Here is a 23,161-nt window from a genome sequence, read left to right on the forward strand (position 1 = left end):
TCGGCGTCTAAAAGTCTCCCACTTTAACTCATTTTAGCAGGTAGATGGTGGAAAATGGGACGTACCTGGGGTGTTCTTGGCAGGTCATCGGAACCCACACACATCAGAACAGAACCGGTTTCAGACTGATGAAGGAGGCTAATGTCAAGCTTCTGGGGTATCCTTCCAAAGCCCCAAGGTGAACATTTGGAGAAAGACAGCTAAAAATTCTGTGTCCCAGATTGCAAACCAATCAAACTAAACTGAACCACCCCGGCCAAGAACAGTGGTCATGCCAGCAGCCAGATATGTACCAGATCACTAATGGCCACAAAAAGGTGCAACCTGCTGAGGGACATTTAACCAAATCGTAGTGGGGGTGTATGCTAAGCCTATTTTCACCCTTTGCATTTTTATATGGTTAGATGCAAACCACAGACGCCTTAGAAGATCTTTTTAAATAAAAGCATATTCATGTAGGTTTGGGACACATTTTCATATCTGTTTGAGTGTGTGTTCATACCCAGCTCCAGTCATAGTTTCTGAGTTACTGACAGCCAGGCTGACCACTTCAGTGACATCTACCCTTCCGATGGCCGACGGGCTTCGCTCGTTCTCGTAATAACTCAGGAAGCCGCCCTCCAACGTACACCAGCGCCGTGCCATGTCTGAAACACACAGAACCCAAACCGAAGCATCATAAACATTATATTAGATGCAAAGGGGACACTGTTCATGTTGAAAAGACTTATTTAAAAAGAAAACCAAATCATAAAGTAAAAAAAAAATCTTGGTCAGTGTTGCAATATTTTATTAGTTACAGTGAGCTGAATCATTCAGTAACATTCAGCTCTAAGTACTCACTTATATTGCATTATGCCTGCTCTTAACCCACCATTATAAGCACAAAGTCATTTAATGGTGCACTCCATTTCAGTGAGTCACCTGGATGGTCCTGGTGTCTGTTTGATAACCAACACAAAAACTTTTAAACAAACCATTGTTAACATGTTTTCACAATAATGCTCATATTTTGTGGAAAAAAAATAAAATAAAAAATGTATATATTTTCTTGCCTTTGCACCTTTCTTGTCCATACGGAAAGGAAGCTTCCATGATAAGGTGAGAACATTTTTGTTCAAGGAAAACTGTGTAATCATCGATTAAGATGTTGGGGTGAAAAAACATTTTGCACTTCAGCTTCTTTGTGCCTTCTAATGTTCTGAATATTTAGTAGAAACACAACAAAGGCACTGGCTGTAGAAGGTTTAATCATCTGCAAGACTTCCTCCCGAGCACAATAAAGCGTCAACAACAAGGAGGAGAAAGTAAACAATGAAATCCCATCCTTGTACTGCAATGCGTTAATAATCTCATTGATATTTCAGCCGACTCGCCAGTTCTGGATGATTCAGTGATGCTTTTTGGCATTACTGCTTCCCAACTCAAAAAATATCCATTTAGAAACATATCTGGAGCAGCGTAGTCAAACCCTCATATACCAAGGTTCTATTATCTCTCATAAAGAGGGCATGAAAAAGTATTTGTTGGTATTGCTAAGAATAAAAAAAGATTATGACTTTTTTTTTTTTTTTTTTTTACTCTTTTCAAGGTGGTAATGTACTAATAAGAACTTATATAAAACTTCAGAGATCAGACACTGTGCTTTATCTTCCACTCATGAATTGGCCCTTTTGGCGTATCGGAGAACTAGGCTTGAGATGATGTGAGACCCGTACTGTATGATAACCTTGAATAAGAAAAATAAACACTCAAATACCAAACAAAGTAAAACATGGTCTGACTGCTTTTCTTTAGAACAGAAAATAATGATTTTTTTTTTCATAGCTGCTCAAATCCTAACAATTATTGCAGATCTAATAATTATTTAGAAGCTGAGACACAGAATTAGGCAGACATATAGTATACGTATTTGCTAAACATGGTTATCACTTTAACATGTCTTTTTGAGCAGAATATTGCTCTTTTACTACCCTGTTCTTCAGGTGGCAAAACAAGTATGCAACAGATATTTGCTAATTAATTCGTTGGGCTATCTACTATGGTATCCAGCTTGTTTTGGCTGCTTAAAAGACATGCATCTCGTAGCTTACCCACTGTAATTTTAAAACAAAGCTGCATAAGTATTTTGTGTGGACCCTTTTTTTAATTATAAAAAGGCAGGAAAACGATGTAGCTTTTTTACTCCACTTCAGAATTATACACTACCCTATGTTAGTCTATTAAATAAAACCCAATAAAAGTTTAGAATTGCCATGTCGAAAGGTGAAACAGTCATAGGGGTGTAAGCCACATAGTTCTAATCAAAACCCAAGCCAGTCGAATTCATGTAAACCAAAAAAAAAAAAAACATACAAAAAAAAAAAACAATATCGGTAATTTTAAGCTAAAACTAATTGAAAGCTAAAGAGAAAAAAAAACTGTATCCTAATTAAATGTCAGCTCAACGAAGCCTGGCACTTAGACTCCCATCGGTTCTAAAATTAATTGGAAAATATTTGGGAATTATTTCAATAAACTTTTAGCTGTTAAAACCCACATGTTGGACTAGATGAGCATTAATGAGGATACGACAGTCCACGCGTTTTAATGTGGTTATCATATGAAGACACACGACCAGACAGACACGACACGTTCCAAAGAAACTGCGAGCAGCGAGCGGTTTTCGATCTACAAATATCAAGTCACCGGAAAGGCAGAAAAACCCACAACGTTGTGTTTTATGACTGCCTGACTGTGCGATTTACATAGCCAATGAGCATGAAGTTCATGAAAACATACCTAATTTTGGATTTTCAAAGTCACCATGTCATCTGGGTTGGCTTTTTTTTTTTTTTTTTTTCATTTTTCTGCAACAAACACACGCATACAAACAGCTTCCCACCCCACAACCCCCCGTCGCTTACAACTCCAAAGTTTCCAGCGTATTCATCTCATGAATATGCTAATTGTGCGTTCCTCTGCCAACCGCGTATGATGCTTCTGAAGGAACAGATATAGTTCCAATAAAAAAAGGAAGTGTCGACAACTGGATGTAGGATGGGGAAAAAAAAAGGAAGTGATAAACACGGAAAAGGAGGATGTCAGTTTTGCTCTATTCACCCTCACGCTGCAGCTCTTTACAGCTGTTTCTCACTTTATCTTTGTGTTCTCTTTATAAGGAAAGTTATTTGGACAACGATTTAGCAAAAAAATAAAGGAAAAAAAAGCTACATAATGATTTTTTCCCCTCTTTCTCTCACTTGGCATTTAAATAAATACCCTCTCACTGACCCCACTTCAGTTGAAGAAAAAGATAACTCCAGCAGCTGCAGAGGCATCGTCTTCATTTACCCACTGTGCGTGTCGGGGTTTAATGTGCCAGTGTGGGACAGACGGAGACAAAGTGTGGTATTTAAAGCTATTACCACTCTGATCTGTCTGGAAGGATATAGTGTTGTCTTGGTGACAGAAAAGATGAAAAGACATTTCACTTTGGTTTCAAATGTGCCCCTGAATCACCGAGGTTTCGCAGAAAATGTCATGTCCATCGCTTCCGAGACGAGATGGTGGAGTTTTTGTTTTGCGCTACGCCATCATTTTGTATTCCTTGTCCTATTTCAGGGAATTGCGAAACATCAATAACTGAAGAAAACTCCACTGTTCTGAGTTACTAACCGTGATTATAACAAGCCGCAAACCCTAAAAAACACAAGGCTGTGCAAAAGTCACCATTCTGTTCATCTAAGGGGACAGACTCTCTTGCAGAAGACTCAAAATGTATAGAAATCAATATTTAAAATGGCTTATTTAGGACATTTCATACACTTTACACTTTTAAAGAATGTTTGTCGTAAAGAATGTATGTTTCAGTTTTTTGCATGTGTAGTTATGTGCCATCAGTAGATAGATTTGTTTTATCTAAAAAGGTCCCATTTCAGGTGGACTTCAATAAATTAGAATGAATATTTGATTAATATTGTGCATGAATGAATATGATGAATATTATTTAAGAGAAGTAAAAGCTATTTTATCACAGAATAGTTTTTGTGGTCTACACAATGACAAATAGCACATTGATGAAAAGTTGAATGGAAGGAAAAAATGCGGCAAAGCAAAGATTTAATGCAGCAGGGATAACTGCTGCTTTGAAAGCTTTGTGAAACAAAGCCCATACAAGAGATTCAGAGAGATTCAAACACGTTGTAGACTGCTTCCAGGGTCAGAAATTCAAGAGCCACAACACAAAGCTGTATCCAGAACATGAGCTGCAGCTGTCACATTCCTTGTACAAAGCCACACTTCTCTAGACTTGAAAACTATCTCAGAGCTTATCTACATTTTCTCTAGGTGCAGCCACTAAAGCAGCTAGTTCTGCCATTACCGTTTTAGTTTTCTCTCGCATAGAAAGTACTCCTGGTCCAATGCTTCTGTGTTCTTTTTGGGTATGGGGTATTTTCTTCTCAAACAGTCGGTCGTAGCAGATGGTCGTCCACACTGAGTCCGGTTGTGCTGGAGGGTTCTTCCTGTTAAAGGGGAGATTTCTTCTCCACTGTCGCTACATGCAATCTCAGTATGAGGGATTGCTGCAAAGTCAATGACACAATGCGCCTCCACCGTGCCTACATGCTCTTTCAGGAGAAGTAAATGCTGCGAGTCAATGATTCAATGCTGTCTGCTGGGTTTCCTTTGATAGAAGACCTTTTAACCAGTCTGTCTGTATCGTTCGATAGAACTCACCTTGAGATGAGAGGTTGGGAACTGGAGCAACAAAAACTTAATTGAACTGAATTAAAGACAAGATGATAGAAAGATGATAGAATGGTAGCTGTGTTTTGGTCTTGATCGGTTTGGCAACTTTTGCAAGTAAAAGGCTACACATCAAAATGTGTTTATACCTAAAAAAGAGAGCGATAATTAAAACGGTTGAACAGAACTGAAACTGTGACAAAACAAGCCTGGATGACAACTCATGGAACACTGAAGAGGATGGTGAGGGAGGCAAGAAAGAAGAATCACTAAAGTCCACTGTTAATAGAATGTGCAGCTATACATTTCATGCCACATTATGCTGCTGTCATGAAAGAATAGTTCATTTAAACGCTCTTTACAGAGCTTCACCGGAGGTGCCATTAGATGTGGAGTGTGTTGTGTGAAACTGCTGTTCCAAATGCAAATGACTGTGCATGTGGAAAAAGAAAAAGAGTTTCAAACTGTTCAATAAACCCCCTTTTAAACGGTGTTTAAAAAGTTTGGCAAAAGACTTTTCCTCTCATGGCGGTTAATGGCTTTAGATCCCTTCAACACTTTCCACCAGGAAACCGGCTTCATCAGAAAGCTGCCGATATTGAGCATCCTTCTGTCGCACTTTTCTGCGACTCTTTTTTTTCTCCTTGCTAGCGGGAAGGATACCAGTAGCTTCAGCACAAGAACCACCGAAATATGAGTGAACAATAGTGCTTGATTTACAATCAAGCAGCTGCGTCCATTGCCAGCTGTTCCACCGGCTCCCCCACCCCACACACAGAGCAGCGGCCCCGTGGCCCAGCCAAACTCCGCGGGAGTCCATAACCAGCCACAAGAGATGGCACTCGTTGAAGCCAGCTGAGGTACGTGCCTCCACCAGATAACGCGGGCCAATTAGCATGCATGCCAAGATAGCTCCCTGCATAGTTTCCAAACCAAGGAAGGAGGGCCTTGTAATGTACAATGTGGAATCTCTTTTCCCGCTTTATGCACTGATCCTTTTTCATCAAAAAGCAATAAATGCTCCAAATGTGCAAGATGAACAGGTTGACTGGATCCCGATCCTGACTAGGTATTTGTTTCATCGGTATAAAAGAAAACCAGATCCATTTGAAGCTTTTTGACTGCTTTTGAAACACTTCCTATCGTCTTCCTGAACTTTTCATCGACATGGCACGGACATCCACTTCAGCACACATCACAATGGGAAGGCTGTGCCTTAGTTTCTTTTTTTTTTTGACTCCCACGTCAGCCGCCTTTGCCAATCTTCTGGCCATCTCACCATCAGCCTAAAATATCCGCAATGAAGACATCTGGTGGACAGCTTGTCATGGGTGGCTAGAAATGGAAATCGGGAATTCTGAAGGGATGTGAGGAAAGTATATGTGCCTGAATTAGAGCCTACTTCATTACAATGAGTGATGGACAAATGTGACATAAGATGTGTTAAAGAAGCAAAAATGAAAATCTTTATCTGTCATGTATTTCAGGCTACAATACCACTCAGTCAGTCAATTACACAGTCCAAAACGAATGAAAGTTACATGCACGTTACTACAGCTTCATATAGATCAACATAAATATGGACATAATTGTGCAGGGGAAGGAGAAGGCAACATGTTTGGACTTTATTCATGGATGAAACTCTGAAAAGTTAGGCACTTGCAATCGACCCCCTTTACTCTGATCCCCCTTGATACATTTCGGTGGGACCTATTTCGTTAATTAACCTAAGGGGTAAATAGAGTCCATTACTCTCAGTATGGATACAACTGTTATATGGAGACCTAGGAGGTTTGTGGAGAATATTAGTGAACACAAGGCATCATGAAAACCAAGGAAAACAGCAGGCGGGTCAGGGATGTAGCTGTGGAGACTTTTAAAAACAGGGTAAGGTTATAAATCTAGATCTCAGCCTTTGCTGATCTTGCATAGCATTCTTGATGCGACAACTGCAATTTATAACTGTGACAAAGTAGCCTTTACAGCGTATTGGCCATTTCTGAAAAGAAAAAAAAGGTGCCATGATCAAGATAACATTACACATAACCCTGAACCCACCAGCCCAATGGTGAAATATGGCCATGGCGGCATCATGCTGTTGCAACGCTGGCCTTCATGTAGCTCAGAGAAGCTGATCAGAATTGATGGAAGATGGATGGAGATAAACACAGGTCAATAGGGGAAGAAAAGCTGTTAGATGCTGCAAAAGACTTAAAACTGGAAACAAGGTTTGGTTTCCAGGAGGACGATGATCCTAAATTTGCAAACAAAGCTTCAAAGGAACAGCTCAAATTGAAGCATCATCATGTGTTAGAACCATCAGGTCCAATTAAACACCTGCATCTAGTTGAGAATCTGTGGCAAGACCTGAAAATTGATGTTTATAGACACCCTTTATCTTATTTGACAGAGATTAAACTGTTATCAGAGAGAGGACTACGCAAAGATTTTAGTCTCCAGATGTGCAAAGCCAGCAAAGACATGCCTGTAAAGCCCTCCTGTACAACTGGAAGTGCAGCCAAAGGCCGATAACTAATTTTACAAGGTGATGTAAGACAGTAAAAATCACTCCCACTTTGAAAGGTAAATCTGAAGTTACAAAGAAGATTTGCCTCATTACGGAAGACCACGCTTAAGTTTTCAAAAATGAAGAAAAAGGCAATTGAATTGTTCATACGGGCTCAATAAAACATAATTTTGCTCCACACGCCCTCTTGTCCCTCAGCGTCTCCACTAACACGAGTGAGTAATGGCGGCAGACGACGACAGGGCCGCGCTGATGAGGAAAAGACAAAACTAATCAGAAATTATGCGTTCCATTTCCTGGGTGCCAGTCACCATATCAGACAGCAATCTCCAAGCCGTCGTTCTTTACCTCCCCAAATTCACGCCAGCACAAAGACTGGAATGCACGAAGGCAAGAGACAGTCCTAACTATGATTCAGGTCCTTTTCACCGTCCGATGTACTGTGGCAGGAATCAACTGCCTCTACTGCTGAGGTCAACGTAAAAAAACAAAAAAAACACGTTTAGAGCAGTACATTGTGTGTTTTTTTTACTAAAAAGACAAGAAAAATAGTTCCCTCGCTCATCCACATCAAATGTATGTCAGTTTGGAGCATTTATAAAGTTTTTTGTCAGAAGCGTCTGTGCTATAAATACACCAAAAACTAGCCTGAGTTGTCTCCAAATAAAATAAAGAAATAGTTTATGGCACCTTAGTGCAGTGCTTTCATTAAGTCCTGTTCAAGCTCTATGAATTATTAAGGACATAGGCACATCTGTAGACCATCAAACCATTAGCCTGTGAAGCCAACAGCCTTCTGTAGTGCATTCAAAAATACCTCATTCGTCTGTGCTCATGCAACCCAGGCTGTTTCCCCTTTTCATTGACGAAGTTGGAACACATCAAGTTTTTTTTTTTCCACTCCGACCCCTCTGAATTTTTCAGCAGTTGCGGTTAAAGTGCTCGTTGTGCACAGAAGCAAAGTCTTCTATAATACATGAAATAACATCTTTTTTAATAGGTTGAACCTTCACAGGAGTTCCTTCAGATGCAAGGGGTAGTAAAAGCACAAAAGTGCACAGAACGGTCTTTAACAAAGTAGACGTATGCCGTTGCAACTTGTTTCAAACACGCCAATTGAAAAATAAAAGTAAAGTCCCCAAAAAGGAATGGTCTATGTTTGAAGACAAGCTGCTTGCATGTCTAGATGGTGACTCTGGAGGAGCTGCAGATAATCAACTTAGTTGCAAGAATCCTTCTAAAACAACTATTGGTTGCAGATGCCACGAATCTGGCCTCTACAAACATGGTTGTAAGAAAACCCTTTGAAGAAAAAAAAAAAGTAATTGATGCAGCTTTCCACAAACCATTCATAGAGCATGGCAAACATGTGGTAGACGGTGGTCAGGTCACACCAAAACTGCGCCAGTTGGCCATTGTGTGAAAACATAATGATTGGAGGAAAACTAAAACTGCACATCACCACAAACACACACTGAAATGTACGGTGGCAGCAAAATGCTGCGGAGTGCTATTCTTCTGCAGGAAAGGATGGACAACCACACAGCAATCCTGGAAGAAACCTTTTTAAAGGCAAAGGACTCTAAAAAGACTTTAGACTAGAGCAGAAGTTCACAGTTTCTAGCAGGGTAACAATGTTAAACACATAGCCAGACCCACATTTGAATGTTTTAGAACATATTATATTCATGTGTTAGTATGGTCCACAGATAAAACCCTAAAGCCTGGGTATGCTTGATGCATCCACAAGGTAAGCAAGGCCATATTAGGTCATTTTTGCTAACATGCCCCTCTATGCAGCCTAATGTTTCTGTTCCGCACACCTAGAAAAATTCCTAACTACGCAGACAGTCCTGCGCAGAAAAAACATGGCGGACGAGCAAATGCCTCTTCTGGTGGAGGTTCGGAAACAGACATCTTTATGATTCGGCCCAAAAAAGATCACAGTGATAAACAAATTGTTAACAATTCCTGGACAGGAATCAACGTCACTCTTGGAACAAGGTAAGAGGTTTTAAAATGTTGGAAACAACTGTGTTTTCTACTTCTACATGTAGTGGGGGTGTAGTACACTTGGCTAAGGACCACAACGCTGCCCTCTAAAGTCCAGGAGAGTAGCGTAACTTCAGAGGAAAAAACGCATGGAGCATTAATGCTGTGGACGTCGTGCATGCACGTCTCATTTCTGCGTGGAACGTACGTGCGTCATGCAAAAAGCAACCTTAAAGCAAAATTCCAAGACTGGAAAAAAGGAAATTATGACTCTCTTTACTTTGTAAATTCCTCATCCGGTGGTTTTAGAAAATGTTGACTTGGGTGGGGGAAAAGACAAATGAACATCACCCTCATTAGATTGTTGTTATCTTATTGTTGTTACGTTTATAAAACCCAAGTATCATTCTACCTCCACTTCCCTTTTATGCAGTACTTGCTGTTGGTCAATCATGTAAGATCCCAATAAAAACACACTGAAGTTTGTGGTTGCAGAAATGTAAAAGAAAAAGCAGAAATACTTTCATAGACATCGTGACTCCAGTCAGACCTCTGGTGTGCCATATATGCCATGCATACATATATGATTAAACCTTATGATGTATGTGGTAAAATGGATAACTCAGAACCACATTAGAATGGGTCCTGCTGTATAGTTTTGTACGGTGTGGAAAAACGCACTGCCTTGGGTGACTAATGCTCCACATTAGTATACCTTTAACACTGCAGCATGCATAATTTCATCGTGACAAAGGAAAAACAAATGACCTCCTTAGCCTTACGGCTCTCGCACGCAATGTCCACAGCATGTGTGCGACTGCAAGAGCATTTGCAGAACTGCAAATTAAATATCATAGCAAGGAGTCAATAATAACATTACTTAATCTGATCATATATTATTCACTCAGTTCAGTGTGCCGGATGCTTGAGACTGAAATTCACTTTCAGTTGACGGTACCTAATCTACTTTCTAATTAATTGACCAAAGCATGATCAGACTACTTGGGGCTCTCCTCGAGCACTGAAATTAAATTCTCAGATGGTCAGTTGGTCGTTAAGCATGGAAATAAATCAGAGGGATGCCTTGGCAAACATCCCAACGCAACTGAACACTGAATTCCCCAACTCTGATGTCAATACACATGCACTGATCAAAGTGGGAGCTCATCAAAACCAACACACATACTTCAAGGACTCGATGCCCCCCAACATCATCCCTAATTCCCTCTTCTTCAGACCTGCGCGACACAAAGCTTTCCATTGGTCACGGTTTATAAAATGGGAAACTGTAACAGAAGCTAAGCTTATTCTAGAGTGATGACAGAGTTGTTTAAATTGTTCTGGCATCTAAATCTTTTCTATTTTTGCAAAGCAAATGTTAGGTTAGATTTGTTTCTGCTTTTTGACAGTTATCTCCAAAAATATTCATAAGTTGGCTAATTTGCTGTTTTAGATTTCATTTTTCCAGTCGAGTCGTCTTGACAGCGACCCAATCTTTAGCTTCTTCCAAATAGTTTTTCCCAGATCAAAGTCAGGACTGGCTTGGCCACTCCAAAAATGTCAATATCACTACCAGTCAGAAGAAACACGTAATATAATAGATTTAAATCTAAATAAATCAATAAATAAATAAATCTAGGCTTTAATATAAACATATTCTTAAATTGTCATGTCATATGTCCCTGTATTGCATTTCCTGCCTTATGAGCAGAATGAATTTTAACAAACTTAATATTTGGAAAGTGACGATCTCGGACACACTTTTAACCTAGTGTTTAAATGCTTACATGGCCTCATACTTCAGATAAAACCACAGGTGTCAAAAGTATTCACGTCTATTATTCAAGTAGAAGTATAGATAATAAGGTTTAAATATCTATAAATAGTTTATAGATATGTTAACTAATCTATAGCCACTTTATAACTCACTCATACATATGCATCATGCATTAGTTAAGAGCGCGTAAAATACAAAACTGACCAGTTGTTGCTTACAAGGTGTTAACTTTAGATTCAATATATATTTAAAGCAATTAGGCTCACTATTTGGCAACAAATTGCCTTTGATTAATGCATAACACTTATGCAAACCTGCTGTTTATGGATTCATTACTAACATAGCAATAAACCATTTATTAGCCATCTATAAATGGAGGCTTTTTGTAAAGTGGTACCCAGTTTTTTAAATTGCGTTGGCTGTAAATGGCAAAGCATTTGTCTTTTATTCAAATGGTATTATTGGTCCTTTGAGAGATAAAAATAATAAAAAACAAACTTTAAGCTGCCAACATTCAGCACTGTATTTTAGGTTAACCTAAACATCAAAAACAGATTTATTCTAATTTCATTTTATTACAAGTAATATTTGTTCCATTTAGGAATCTGACCTTAAAAAAAAAGAAAAGCCAGAACTGGCTTCACATAAAACTTCAGTTCTTTCCTGAGCACAAAATTTTCCCAGACAAGGGAAATGATGGGTAAAAACTATAATACGAAGCACCACGTTTTAACAAATTGGAATGACCTTTTAAATGGCAAACTTAAAATGAATTTCATTTTAACAGATAATGAAATTTTCGAGAGATACTTGGCTAAGAATTATCCCGAGTCCCTGTAAAAAGCAATTTCCCAGACCTCAGCTCTGTTCATTAGCTGGCATGTTCCACCACCAATAAGAGCTGAGGGGCTGTGGGGTGATGGGAATAGAGACTGATGCCTGGTGCCTGGTGTGAAGGAGACTGCTCGTTCAAGTGGCAGATACCGCTTCAGCCTCCATCCTTCAATTCCTTATACCACTCCTCAACCCACCAAATAACCACCTTTCCCTGAGGGAGCGCCCAATGCGACTTCCTTCTACTAATTACCCATGGGTCCCAGAAAATGCTCCAGGTGTGTGGAGATGTGGGAACGCTGCACGGGCAGGAGGTGCGGCAGCAGCAGCAGCCGAGGCAGCTGAGGAATATGGGCAGGGAGAGGTCCCCGATTAAAAGTTTCACACCGCTTTCCAGGCCAAACGGAGGAGAGTTGAAAAGTTCCGTCTCGGTTGCATTTTGGATGGGAGCTTTAACAAAAACGACTGCTTTTCATTCGCTTCGATCCTCGTTCCCAGCAGACCATAATTCATTTTGGGCCTCTACAGAGGCGTCTCGCGTACAGTTGGCAGAAAAGGCCTCCCAGAAGACCGAGCAGAAACCATGCCAAAGAGCCAAAGACAGCGCCATTGATCATTCTGACTTGACTGTTTGTTGTGCAGATTAAACAACAGGCAGTTTGACAGCTGAAAGACTGACACTGATTGATCGACCAGTGCTTAACTAAAGGAGACCTCTGACAAGCATGCAGCTTAAATTGCTTACAAATGGCTTGACGCATTGATTGGACATGTCACGGGTTAAAAAAAAAAAAAAAATGGCTTTTGCACTCACCGTCTCGTCTACGTCCATCCAGCATCATCTTAGCGGGGCCGAAGGAGACGTAGAGAAAGCCGTCCATGAAGAGGGACACGTCAGACAGAGAGGCGCTCTCTGACCACTGATCCAGTCTTGGGAAATCTACGGGGAGACACATTTGAGAGATGGTGAGCTGAGGTCAGAGTGTTTTAATGTTCACCTTTTATTTACACTTTCATTGACTTGCTGGTGGAAATGTTTCTGATCTTTCATATTTTTTTGTTTCCTTTGGATATTTATGATGGTCTAGTATGTTCTCGTCTCACTTCAATAAAAAAAACAAAAAGAACGGGAAAAGGAATTTCTTTGAAAAGGAAATGGAAGGTGAGTTTTTCAAAACAGCGTATTTTCACAGAGGTTTAATCCAAAGGAACTCAGAGCTTTAAAAGCAAAGGAAAACAAGATCAGCAAAACAAAACTTGCCTCTTTACCAGCAAATGTACCCACAAAACGTTGCAGCTATATAGTTGAAGCCAGATATTTATTTCTCAGAGAGTGAGTTTGAATCAACTTGAACTTTTCGAGCTTCAACTCAATTACAGTTGCCGAAAACAGTTTCTATTTTGTTTTAAAGCAGAAGTTTGCAGACATGTCCATACAACTGGGTAGAATTGCCTTTAAACTGTATGACCTGGGCCATAATTAAGCCATTGGGAAGTCAATAGCCATCCTTCATTTGCTTCAGCTGTGAAGTGCAGGTATAACCCCCACCTATGAAGGGATTAAGGTGAGCTGCAATCTTAGGAAAAGACAAAGGAGCTTCCAGGAAAACAGAGGGGAGATTACTTCATTACACCTGAAGGACTTTGGGTATAAGAAGATTTGCAAAAGATTTATTATTCCAAGAGACACCGCTGGTAGCGTTATAAGAAAGTTCAATCCTTAGGGAACCGCTGCAAACCTGCCTGGCCGTGGAAGAAAGCCCAAAATGTCATCAAGAGCTCTTAACAATTTAGTCAGGAAAGCTAAGAGAATCCCCTGTGTAGCTGCAGGACACCCAAAGGGCGACGCAGTGAGGAATAGTACCAGTGCTTCAGAGATAACTATAAAGGTGTTCGCTACAGAAACAAGGAATTTTTTGGTGGGATTTAAAGAAGGCAGTTGCAGGAAGGAAGCCATCCAAAAAATAAAAAAATAAATAAAATCACCAAACTGGAAGCATGTCAGAAGTCATCAAAACAGTTTCTCTCTCCCTCTCACTCACTCTCTCTCGTTATGAACCGATTCAAAGCTCTCTGTTGGCATTGCAGCAGTCAAACCGTTCCTAAAATAGCCGACCAGCATTTCTCTGCTGTTGTTTTGTGGTCATATTTGTTTGCTGATGAGCTCCAAGTTTTTAAGGTATGAAGGCCTACTTGTCATCACTCTATTCTCACCACATTCTATGACAGATTCAGTTTGGGACTTTGGCTGGGAAACTCCAAAGCTCAACGTTAGTACCACTTCACATACAAAAACGTGTTGGTCTAAATCTGTGAGGGGTCGACATTTGGAAATCTGTGGTTTTGAAAACCTGAGGTTGGCTTTAAATCGTTTTTGCCACGAGCAACGGACAAATCATTTATAATGGCAAAACCCCTAGAGGGTGCTATAACAAACACAATACCAATCTTTTTTTTAACGCCACCCAGACAAAGTGACCAAACTTGTCCTTTAGCCCTTATCAGTTTTCACTCAATGACATGTTACGATAAAACTGTTTACAGAATAGTTCCATCCTCAGGTCAGAAAGAGTTGACCTGTCAACGATTATTGAGCCTTAGTTTGCAGAAAATGTTTTAATTTCCTGTTTCATGTTTCATGTCCTTCAACAGAAAAATAAACCCAGAGTTTGTGGACCAGCCTTGTTATGTTTCCACACTCCTGACTTACCCTTAAGCAAAACAGCGAATCCCACCAGATTCCTGATTACTGTTCTTGAACCACAGCTCTGACCTCCATGTGGAGACGTTTTTTTTTTTTTTTTCTTTTCCTACCCTTGGGCCTTAGAAAGGCTGCACAACACTGTCTTTTATATCACAAGAAGCATAGAGGTGATCATACAAGGTTCTATTTAATTTAGTCATGACTTTGTCACCTGGTCCTACTTTTGCAAAGGCAGAACTTGATCTTTTAAACAGGACTTTTACTCTCATCTTTGTCCATCAGTCTGAGACGCGTTGCAAAAATTGCCCTCCTTAATTTCAACTCCCTTCACTCATCCTTTCTTGCTGGCTTTAAGAGCTCCCCACATTCAGCCTTATCGTTCTCAAATTCAATTAGCTTTCATTCTGAGGTCCAATTTTCTACCGCAGCCCTGGTAATATCTCACAGATTTTATCTTGAGCACCTCCAGCTCTCTCATCAGGCAAGGTAAAATAACTAATTGAAACCAGTTTTGATTGAAGCGACGTTTCCACCCGTCGACGACACCCGAGACGCCTCGTCTCGTGGCCTCATGTCATTCGGCGCCGAGAAACAATCTGTTTGTTTATCAAGACGGCTCTCGTCTTTGTTCTCTGTGTGAATGCATCGTGTCAAATTAATTAACAGCAATATTATGAACAAAGTTACGGCAAAGCACTTCTTAATATATGATTATAAAAGACGGATCATGTTGGAGCACCCGAGGGGGATGTATTTTGCCTATAATTTAATGAAAGACAATCTAATAATTTAGTTTCATGTCATCATTATGGCCAACTTTTACATGTAAGCATTAATGAAGGACTTATGTCTACATAATTTAGTTTCAGAACTACATCTTTGTCAATCAGAGTTACTGCCCAACCTTTTGCACTGTGGCTTTAAATATTACAAAAATTGCATTAAAATCTCTACGTCATGGGGTCTTGCACTGAATGCTTTACCGCTCCAAGTGTACCTCTGCTTCATGTTAGCCACTAAAGTTATTGTGTTGGACTCAGAGGTGGGTAGTAAGTAGTCACATTTAACCAGTTACATTCACTTGAGTATCTTTTTGCAGAAAAAATAATTTTTCGGAGTAGTTTTATTGCACTGTACATTGTACTTTTACTTGAGTCATATTATTACTCATGTATCACTACTCTTGAGTAACACTTCTGGCTTCTCTACCTACTTTAAGTAACTTCATGAATAAAGAACATGCTTGTTTTAATCAAAATGACCCAGAGATACAAAAGCCTAGAGTTTATGTTATCATTAGACTTCTTTGTTATTTCAATGCTATTTTCTATATGCTGAGCTCGTTGAGCCATTTTGGAAGTCAAATGAATGTACAGTAAATGGTAAATATTGTCATTGGAAGTACTTTGCAATGTTTTAACATACTGTATATTAACTGCTGTATTGCTTTCAAGTTTAATGTTGGAAAACAATGGTCTAGAAAAGTTTTTCCTGCCTGAACTTTTTTTGTATATTTTCTTTGTATATTTTATTTACTTTACTACCGCCACCGCCTCGCCAAGCCGCAGCCGCCGCCTCGCCAGTTTTATTATTATTATTATTATTATATTATTATTTTATTTTATTTATATTTTTTTTTTATGTTGGCGAGACGCTACCGCCTCGCCAAGCCGCAGCCGCCGCCGCAGCCGCCGCCGCAGCCGCCGCCTCGCCACGGCCGCCGCGGTAGCGTCTCGCCAACATAAAAAAAACCCAAATAATATTAATAATAATAATAATAATAATAATAATAATAAAAAAACTCGATATGCTTGCATGTTTATTTGACGTTAACACGCGGTTCTTTGTTGTTGCTTTCGCGCGTGCATATAGTGAATGGCAGGGCAAAAACACATGGAGTTCTCGCCGTAAAGCGAGACTTCTGTGTGTGCGGGCCGTGAGCTCCTGCAATTGCAAGTGCGGTATTTCCCCCACAGACCCCCAGGGCGGCCGAGAAAACCTTTGTTCGACCTGAAATGACTCATTTAATCATCCAAAACGGTATGGAACACATTAATTAACTGAAAAATGTTGCATAGTATGCCTTTAAAATGCCAGAATTTTCACATAACCTTATATTTTTGTCTGTCTGATTACATAATTTTAAAATATTAAATCATCAGCTGTTATGATTAGTTACTAACTACTTAAGTGGCCTTATTACTGATTACTTTTTTACTCTTGGGTAATTTCTTAGCTGACTACTTTTTAGTTTTACTTGAGAAAAAATATGTTGATGTAGTGCTACTCTTACTTGAAAAGAATTTAGACTCGATGGAAGCTTGAGCTGCTGAAGTCAAACCAGGTGAATATACACTCCCACACCACTTGGCATAAAGAGCCGATCAACTTATGACACAAAGCAACTTACCACATTTGGACAATGACATACCAGAAAAACGTCTGGTTTGAAGTCTTGACTTCAGTTGGAACATCGAGATAGTAGGCTCTGATTTTGGTGTAAACAACTTAAACACTGTTTCAGCTGATAGTGGAGGTGCAATTGAGGGAAGCAATATTTACTGGCACAGTTCGGACCCTTTAGTACCAGTCGAGGATGGTTTAAACATCACAGGCTACCTGTGTGTATTGCTGATGACTATGTTGGTCCATTTATGACCAGAGTGCACCTGGCTTCCTAAACTAGATTACAAGTTCAGTCCACTCCAAAGGCCTCCACAGTTACCAAATCTCAGTCCATTAGACAGGCTCGTATTATGGATGTGTAACCGACAATACAGCAACTGTGTGATGCCTCCATGTCGATATGCAACACCTTGTTGAATCTACTTCACCAAGTCTTTGGTATCGTCAGGATGTTTGTGGCATTGTGAGACGGGTCTTTTTGTTCTTTTTGGTCAGCAGTGGTTTGCAACTTTGAGCTCTTTCCATGGAAGCTCTGTTGGACCAGTCTCTTTCTTATTGTCAAATCATGAACCATAAACTTAACCAAGGAAAGTGAAGCCTGTTTCAGATGTTGTTCCAGGTTATTTTGTAACTTCCTGGATGAGCCAAATTATTGACTATGAGTAATTTTGATAGGCAGAGGCCACTGCTGGGACATTCATCCCTGTTCTGTTTTCTTCATTTGTAAATAATGACTAACACTGGCTGTGCTGGGGTTAAAAAGACAACAATGTTTTTGTAACCCTTTCCAGAAGGAAATATTCAATTTACCTATTTTTATTTTATTAGTTCCTTAGATTGGGGGAAGATGGGTTGTATTCAAAGACAATACTTCGTATTGTCAGAGAGGTTCTAGTTATGTGACTTCTACTGGTCAGTCAGGTGAGGCCAGGAGTGGCTAGAGAAACTGAACAAAAACAAATATGGACAATCCTATTTAATTCATGACTTAACAAGATTGGCAATTATATTTCTCTGTAAGCTTAAGTTTGTGCGGATAACTCTTTTGCTTTAAATTAAATAATTATATCAAAGTAGTATAGCATGTACTCAAGTTATTATGGTTATTTGCTGCTATTTTGTTAAAGGATCTGAAATGAGTATGACAATGGAGCAAAAACAGAGGAAACCCAGCATGAGGTAACTGCTTTTTAACAGCAGTTAAGAATTAGACCTTAGTTTCTAAACAATAAAACAGCAACGAAAAAGTGAGTGTAGTATATTCACACACAAACTCAAGTGTTTCCAGCCACTCAGGTTGACAGAATGTAAATAAGCCAGTGGCTTGATGCTGTATCAGTTATAACAAGGCTCTCTCTGTGAGCATGCTTAACAACCCCTCTGGGCCCCTAAAGCTAGACTCTGTTAGGATGGGACTGTGTTGTCTGCGGGGGCAGCGGTGGAGGAGTCTGGCCCGTGCTGATTGGCTCACTCCCCTGTGAAGGGAGGTGACATGACAGAGTGCTCAATTAGCCATCTGCTCGCCCACGGCTTCAGTTACAAAGCGGGCTCCGACGGGCAGTGGACAGCGGGGGTAATCAGAGGAGCTTGTTCGCACTCGTGCATTTACACGCAGACATGCAGTAAGCGACGACACAAACAGACAACCCAGGCAGGAGGAGCAGAGATAAAGCGCAGCAGAGGACGAAAACGATGGTCCCAGAAGTAAAAACGACCATTTCTGCGTGAGGCGGCAAGAAAAGTGATCTACTCGACTCACTGAGCGTTTTAGCCTGTATACACATTCACTTAATCAGGCACTAAAGTAAAAGCACCATTTAAAACTTAGGTTTTCAAATGTGCTTGTACAGTACATGTTTCACATGTAGGTCAAAAAGGTCAATTTTGCTCCCCGTTTAAGGACACTTTTTTTCCCCAGTTGTTTGCCGTTTCCCACTAATCACTAATGAGCAGCTCTGTCAATAGATCCTCTAGAGTAACCCTGGGCTTCTTGGCAGTCTCACAAATTAATGATACGAGTGTCTGGTCTTTGAGTTTAGGTGGACGATCAAGTCTTAGTATGCAGTTGTGCCGTACTACTACCATTTTCAAAAGGTTGATAATTGTGGGTTTGATTCCTTCCTAGGAGCATGGTACCAGCCCTCATGTTGCCTTGATCTGTGTATGGGTGTATATATGTGTGCGTGTGTGTTTGTAAGCGCGGCTCAAGAACACATGGCTGGGTGAATGTGGCTTAAGGTTTAAAGTGTTTTGAGTAGTCCATGTGACCAAGAAAGTGTTGTATTAATTAAATCCATTAATCTTTTACCTGTCTGCTGTTCCTTGGTCTTCGTGATGTTGTTTGTTAAATAATGATTGTAACCAAACATCTTTAGTCTTTCCAGAACAGCTGGAATGTACGCTCAGATTAATCTCCCTTTACTAATTTTGCGGCTTCAGAAAGAAACTTGCTTGTACCAGATTTTATTGAAGACTATCCCAGTAAAGTAGGCTAAAGAAAGCCATCCAATGTGTTCTTTCCACTTCAATCAATCAATCAATCAATCAATCAATCAATCAATCAATCAATCCATCCATCCATTCATTTTGGTAAATTGTCCACATTAATCACAGGAAAAAACAAAAGAACAACAATAAACAAACCCACAATTTACCAAAAAAGGAATAGACTGAGGCAAAGCTTTTTCTTGCCTACCCTGTTTCTATACCTTACAACCTACCAGGATATCTTCACAATACATATATAAATCGACATAACAGCGTAAGATTTCAGATCACTTAAAGTTGGTCTATACCAGTGGTGCCTCGTTATGGTCCTTAGGAGGCTCGGTCTCAATCTTATTTATATGCAGTAGTGTTTGAATCAAGAATTGAGAATCTTTATTGTCATCATGTAATGATAATGACATTTTGGTGAGACACTTTAAGGACTTACAATGTAGAAGCTATATTACATAAAACTAACTAAAAGGAAATGTAGGTATGTGGTTTGTAAGTATGTACACTTCTGCACGGCATCAACTATCATATCAATATGCACATTTCCATAAACACACTAAAATATACAAATCTAGATATATCCATCCATGCTTTGTCTATACCAGCTTACCACTCTGCGAGAGGTGGGGTGGGTTACACCTGTACAGGTCGCCAGTCTGTCACAGGGCAACACAGAGACATATAGGACAGAAAACCACGCACACTCACATACCTAAAGGCGGTTTGGAGAGACCAATTAACCTCACACTCATGTTTTTCCAACTGTTGGAGGAGGACAAGGCAGAACCCACGCATTCATTGGGAGAACATAGAAACTTAATGTTGAAAGACCCCAGGCTGCGATATAAACCTGTGACCTTCTTGCTGCAAGGGTAACAACTTCAGATTTTAGTCATTTAAATAACAACTGTGGTACTTTACTGCAGTACAATTAGCTATGAGAAGTAGCATCAACACATATAGAACACGCACATTTTTTTCATACAGTCCATGTGGCCTCTCCATGTCTGCACATGGGAATACATGGCTCACAACTAAGCTAAAAATGAACCTAAAAATAAATAAGAAACCAACACAGCGGAAGTCTTTGACAGTAAGGGATAGAGCCCATCATGGAGGCTACCCTCAGGGGTTCCTAAAATGCAAAGACGCGCGGCCTTAGAGAGCAGCAATTGGCTTTCTTAAATAGAATCTGGGATGGTAATATGCAAATGAACACGCTCCTACCATCTCCCAGGGTGTTTTCAGGCGAGCAGGTGTGGGCGGGCGGTGGGGGGGGGGGCCACCGAGGACTGTGTTCTTGCACTCACATTTACGCTGAAAGAAGGAGCTAATGAAGTGGCCACGCTCCGCTATCTGGTGGAAGTCCTAACACCGGAGTCACAAATGAGCCGCTGCAAAGGGAAAGGACTGCAGAGTGGCTCTGGAATAAGCAGGCTGACAGCCTGCTTTTTATTCACCGATTCCAGGGGGACCCGGTGAGCCTTTTCCTATTTTTACTTTTTTTCACAAACTGGGAGCATGATTCACATTGAGACGACAGGCGGCGGCGATATTTCCCCGTGTACAAGCCCAATTTGGAGTTTTGTTGAGAAGTGACAATTCTTCATGGTGTCTGACTGCTTATTGCTGGCTCATTCTGCTTGTCCCAGGGGGTCACGAGATTGGGAAAAGAGCATGTTTGTCATCATTTTGTTTTAAGAAAGCGTCTGCTTAACAGCTGTATGCGGCGTTTGAAGGGAGCCCTGAAGTGAGCTCTTGCTGTGAAAACATCTTTTACAAGATAAACCCGAATGGTGGAAAAACCTAACATGCAACCATAAACAGCGATGCCCCACTGCAAACAACTCCAAAAATCCATATCTGTCCTTATGTTACCTAGCGTGTGTGCAATTGTTATCCGGTTGAGAAAGTCAGCTGTAACCCAAGGCGAAGTTCTTTAAAACTCCAGAACAAGTCTGAACTCTGTTTTGTCCTCAATATTGGCTGCTGTGTGTCTACTTTCATTCTATCTTCTCTCTGTCAACACAGAGCTGTGCAGCTGGGACGGCATCATGTGGGTATTGAATTGTTCCCTGATCCTGCCAAACAATGCTGCAAACACCAGTGACAGAAAAAAAAGAGGAAAAAAAAAAAAAAAAAGAAAAGTTCAATTTCTGTTTAATGAAAATTTTCACGAGTGCGTCTGCAAGCTCGGGGGGCCCACATGCAGCGGAACAATGCAGACAGCACTTTCCACAGCTCCGCGTCTGATGTGACAATGTGTCCAACAAAACAGTGGAGAAATGTCAACAGGGGGAATCTGGACAGCGTTCTCTGCGAAGCTTAATCTTCTCACAGCACTGCTACTTCTTTGTACAGTGAAACGAAGCAGCCTTCTCCCAGCAACCATACTGCTGAGTACATTGGCGGAAACCCATCTCATCCCTTCAAATGGGGACGATTTCATTTAAAATGAAAGTGTGAATTTCTGTAATTTTTGTTATGGATTAGTTCTGATCTGCTATACTTGCATCAATCTTGATTATCTTTAACAAGGAAGGTGCGGTTTGAGTTTTGCTTTCATTTGTACCCCCCAAGGAAGAGCGGATCCAGTCGACTCCGTGTCATTTTTAGCCGACTAGACATGGAAGTAGAGATGTTTTGCTTTTGTTAAGTGAAAGAGGAGTGTCAACACTTTATTGTTCAGTTAGTGGGTTAAAACAGAAAATACAACTGTTCTCCCGTGATTGTTTCAACATACTGAGACTGCCTAATATGAGGAGAATCACTTCTGTTTAAACTCCATTCACAACATTAACACTCAATATTGCACCTTCTCAACGAGTAAGAAAATACTATTTGCTCTGATCGTCGCTCATCTCCAGAAATGTTTTCTGCTGCAACCAAAACTCCACCTGCCTGAGTCCATTCCAGCTGTCTGCTTTATTCTTGGAAAACCTAGATAGACCCGCATGAATGGATCAAATGAAACAAACGTACAAATAATGACCAAATAAAGTTAAGACCAAGATTATTTAGAACTCTGATCACTCGTCCTGCTGCTCTGTTAACACTAACTGCAGCAGGACTTACTGAGGGCCACAAGCTGTGAAAGAAGTGGAAACAGCTCTGCAGAAGATGGGGTTTAGACTGAGCTCTGAAAGAACAGACCTGTGAACGGATCATCTACTGCTCATATGGGCTTAGTATTTATTTGTGTGAGGAGTCGCGTGTGTGTGTGTGTGTGTGTGTGTACGATAATCCAATAATGGTATATATCGATCGATAGACGTATATCAATGGTAGAAAAAAAGGGTCAATAAAAAGTTCAATAGAACAACAGTTTTCCTTCCTTATGCATTCTAACCGTATGTTAATATTACAGTCACTACATCCTCCGAACCAATCACAAGGCAGACCCAGGAATGCGCCGTCACCAAGCTCTGCCCCCCTTCAAAGTGTTCAGAGAGCACGTGTTCTTTTTACTTTTTAAAAAACTTGCAGTTTTAGTAAAAAGTTGGTTGAATAAATGGTTGAGTTTGAATTTTGTGTGTTCTGCATCTAAAAATAGCTTGATAAGCAACAGCATCAAATGATCAGGGCTGCACTTAAAATATGTTTTGAATTTGTTGAGAATTATTAATATCGATCAATATGATTTAAATTTTATCCATATGTTTTGTTTTTTTTTCTATATCGTCCAGCCCTAGTG

The 23,161-nt window shown here is 40.2% G+C and overlaps 1 protein-coding gene across 1 annotated transcript in view; it reads right to left on the minus strand.

Moving 5' to 3' along the window:
- zmp:0000000660 (arf-GAP with Rho-GAP domain, ANK repeat and PH domain-containing protein 2) overlaps positions 1 to 23,161 on the minus strand; it is a gene marked incomplete at its 5' end in the record, with an annotated part of 140,874 nt that overhangs the window by 83,576 nt on the left and 34,137 nt on the right. Inside the window, 2 exon segments of the mRNA XM_036133884.1 lie at positions 535 to 647; positions 12,673 to 12,798. Coding sequence (XP_035989777.1) covers positions 535 to 647; positions 12,673 to 12,798 — 239 coding nt within the window.

Source organism: Fundulus heteroclitus, unplaced genomic scaffold, assembly GCF_011125445.2.
Source record: "Fundulus heteroclitus isolate FHET01 unplaced genomic scaffold, MU-UCD_Fhet_4.1 scaffold_69, whole genome shotgun sequence".
Lineage (NCBI taxonomy): Eukaryota > Metazoa > Chordata > Actinopteri > Cyprinodontiformes > Fundulidae > Fundulus > Fundulus heteroclitus.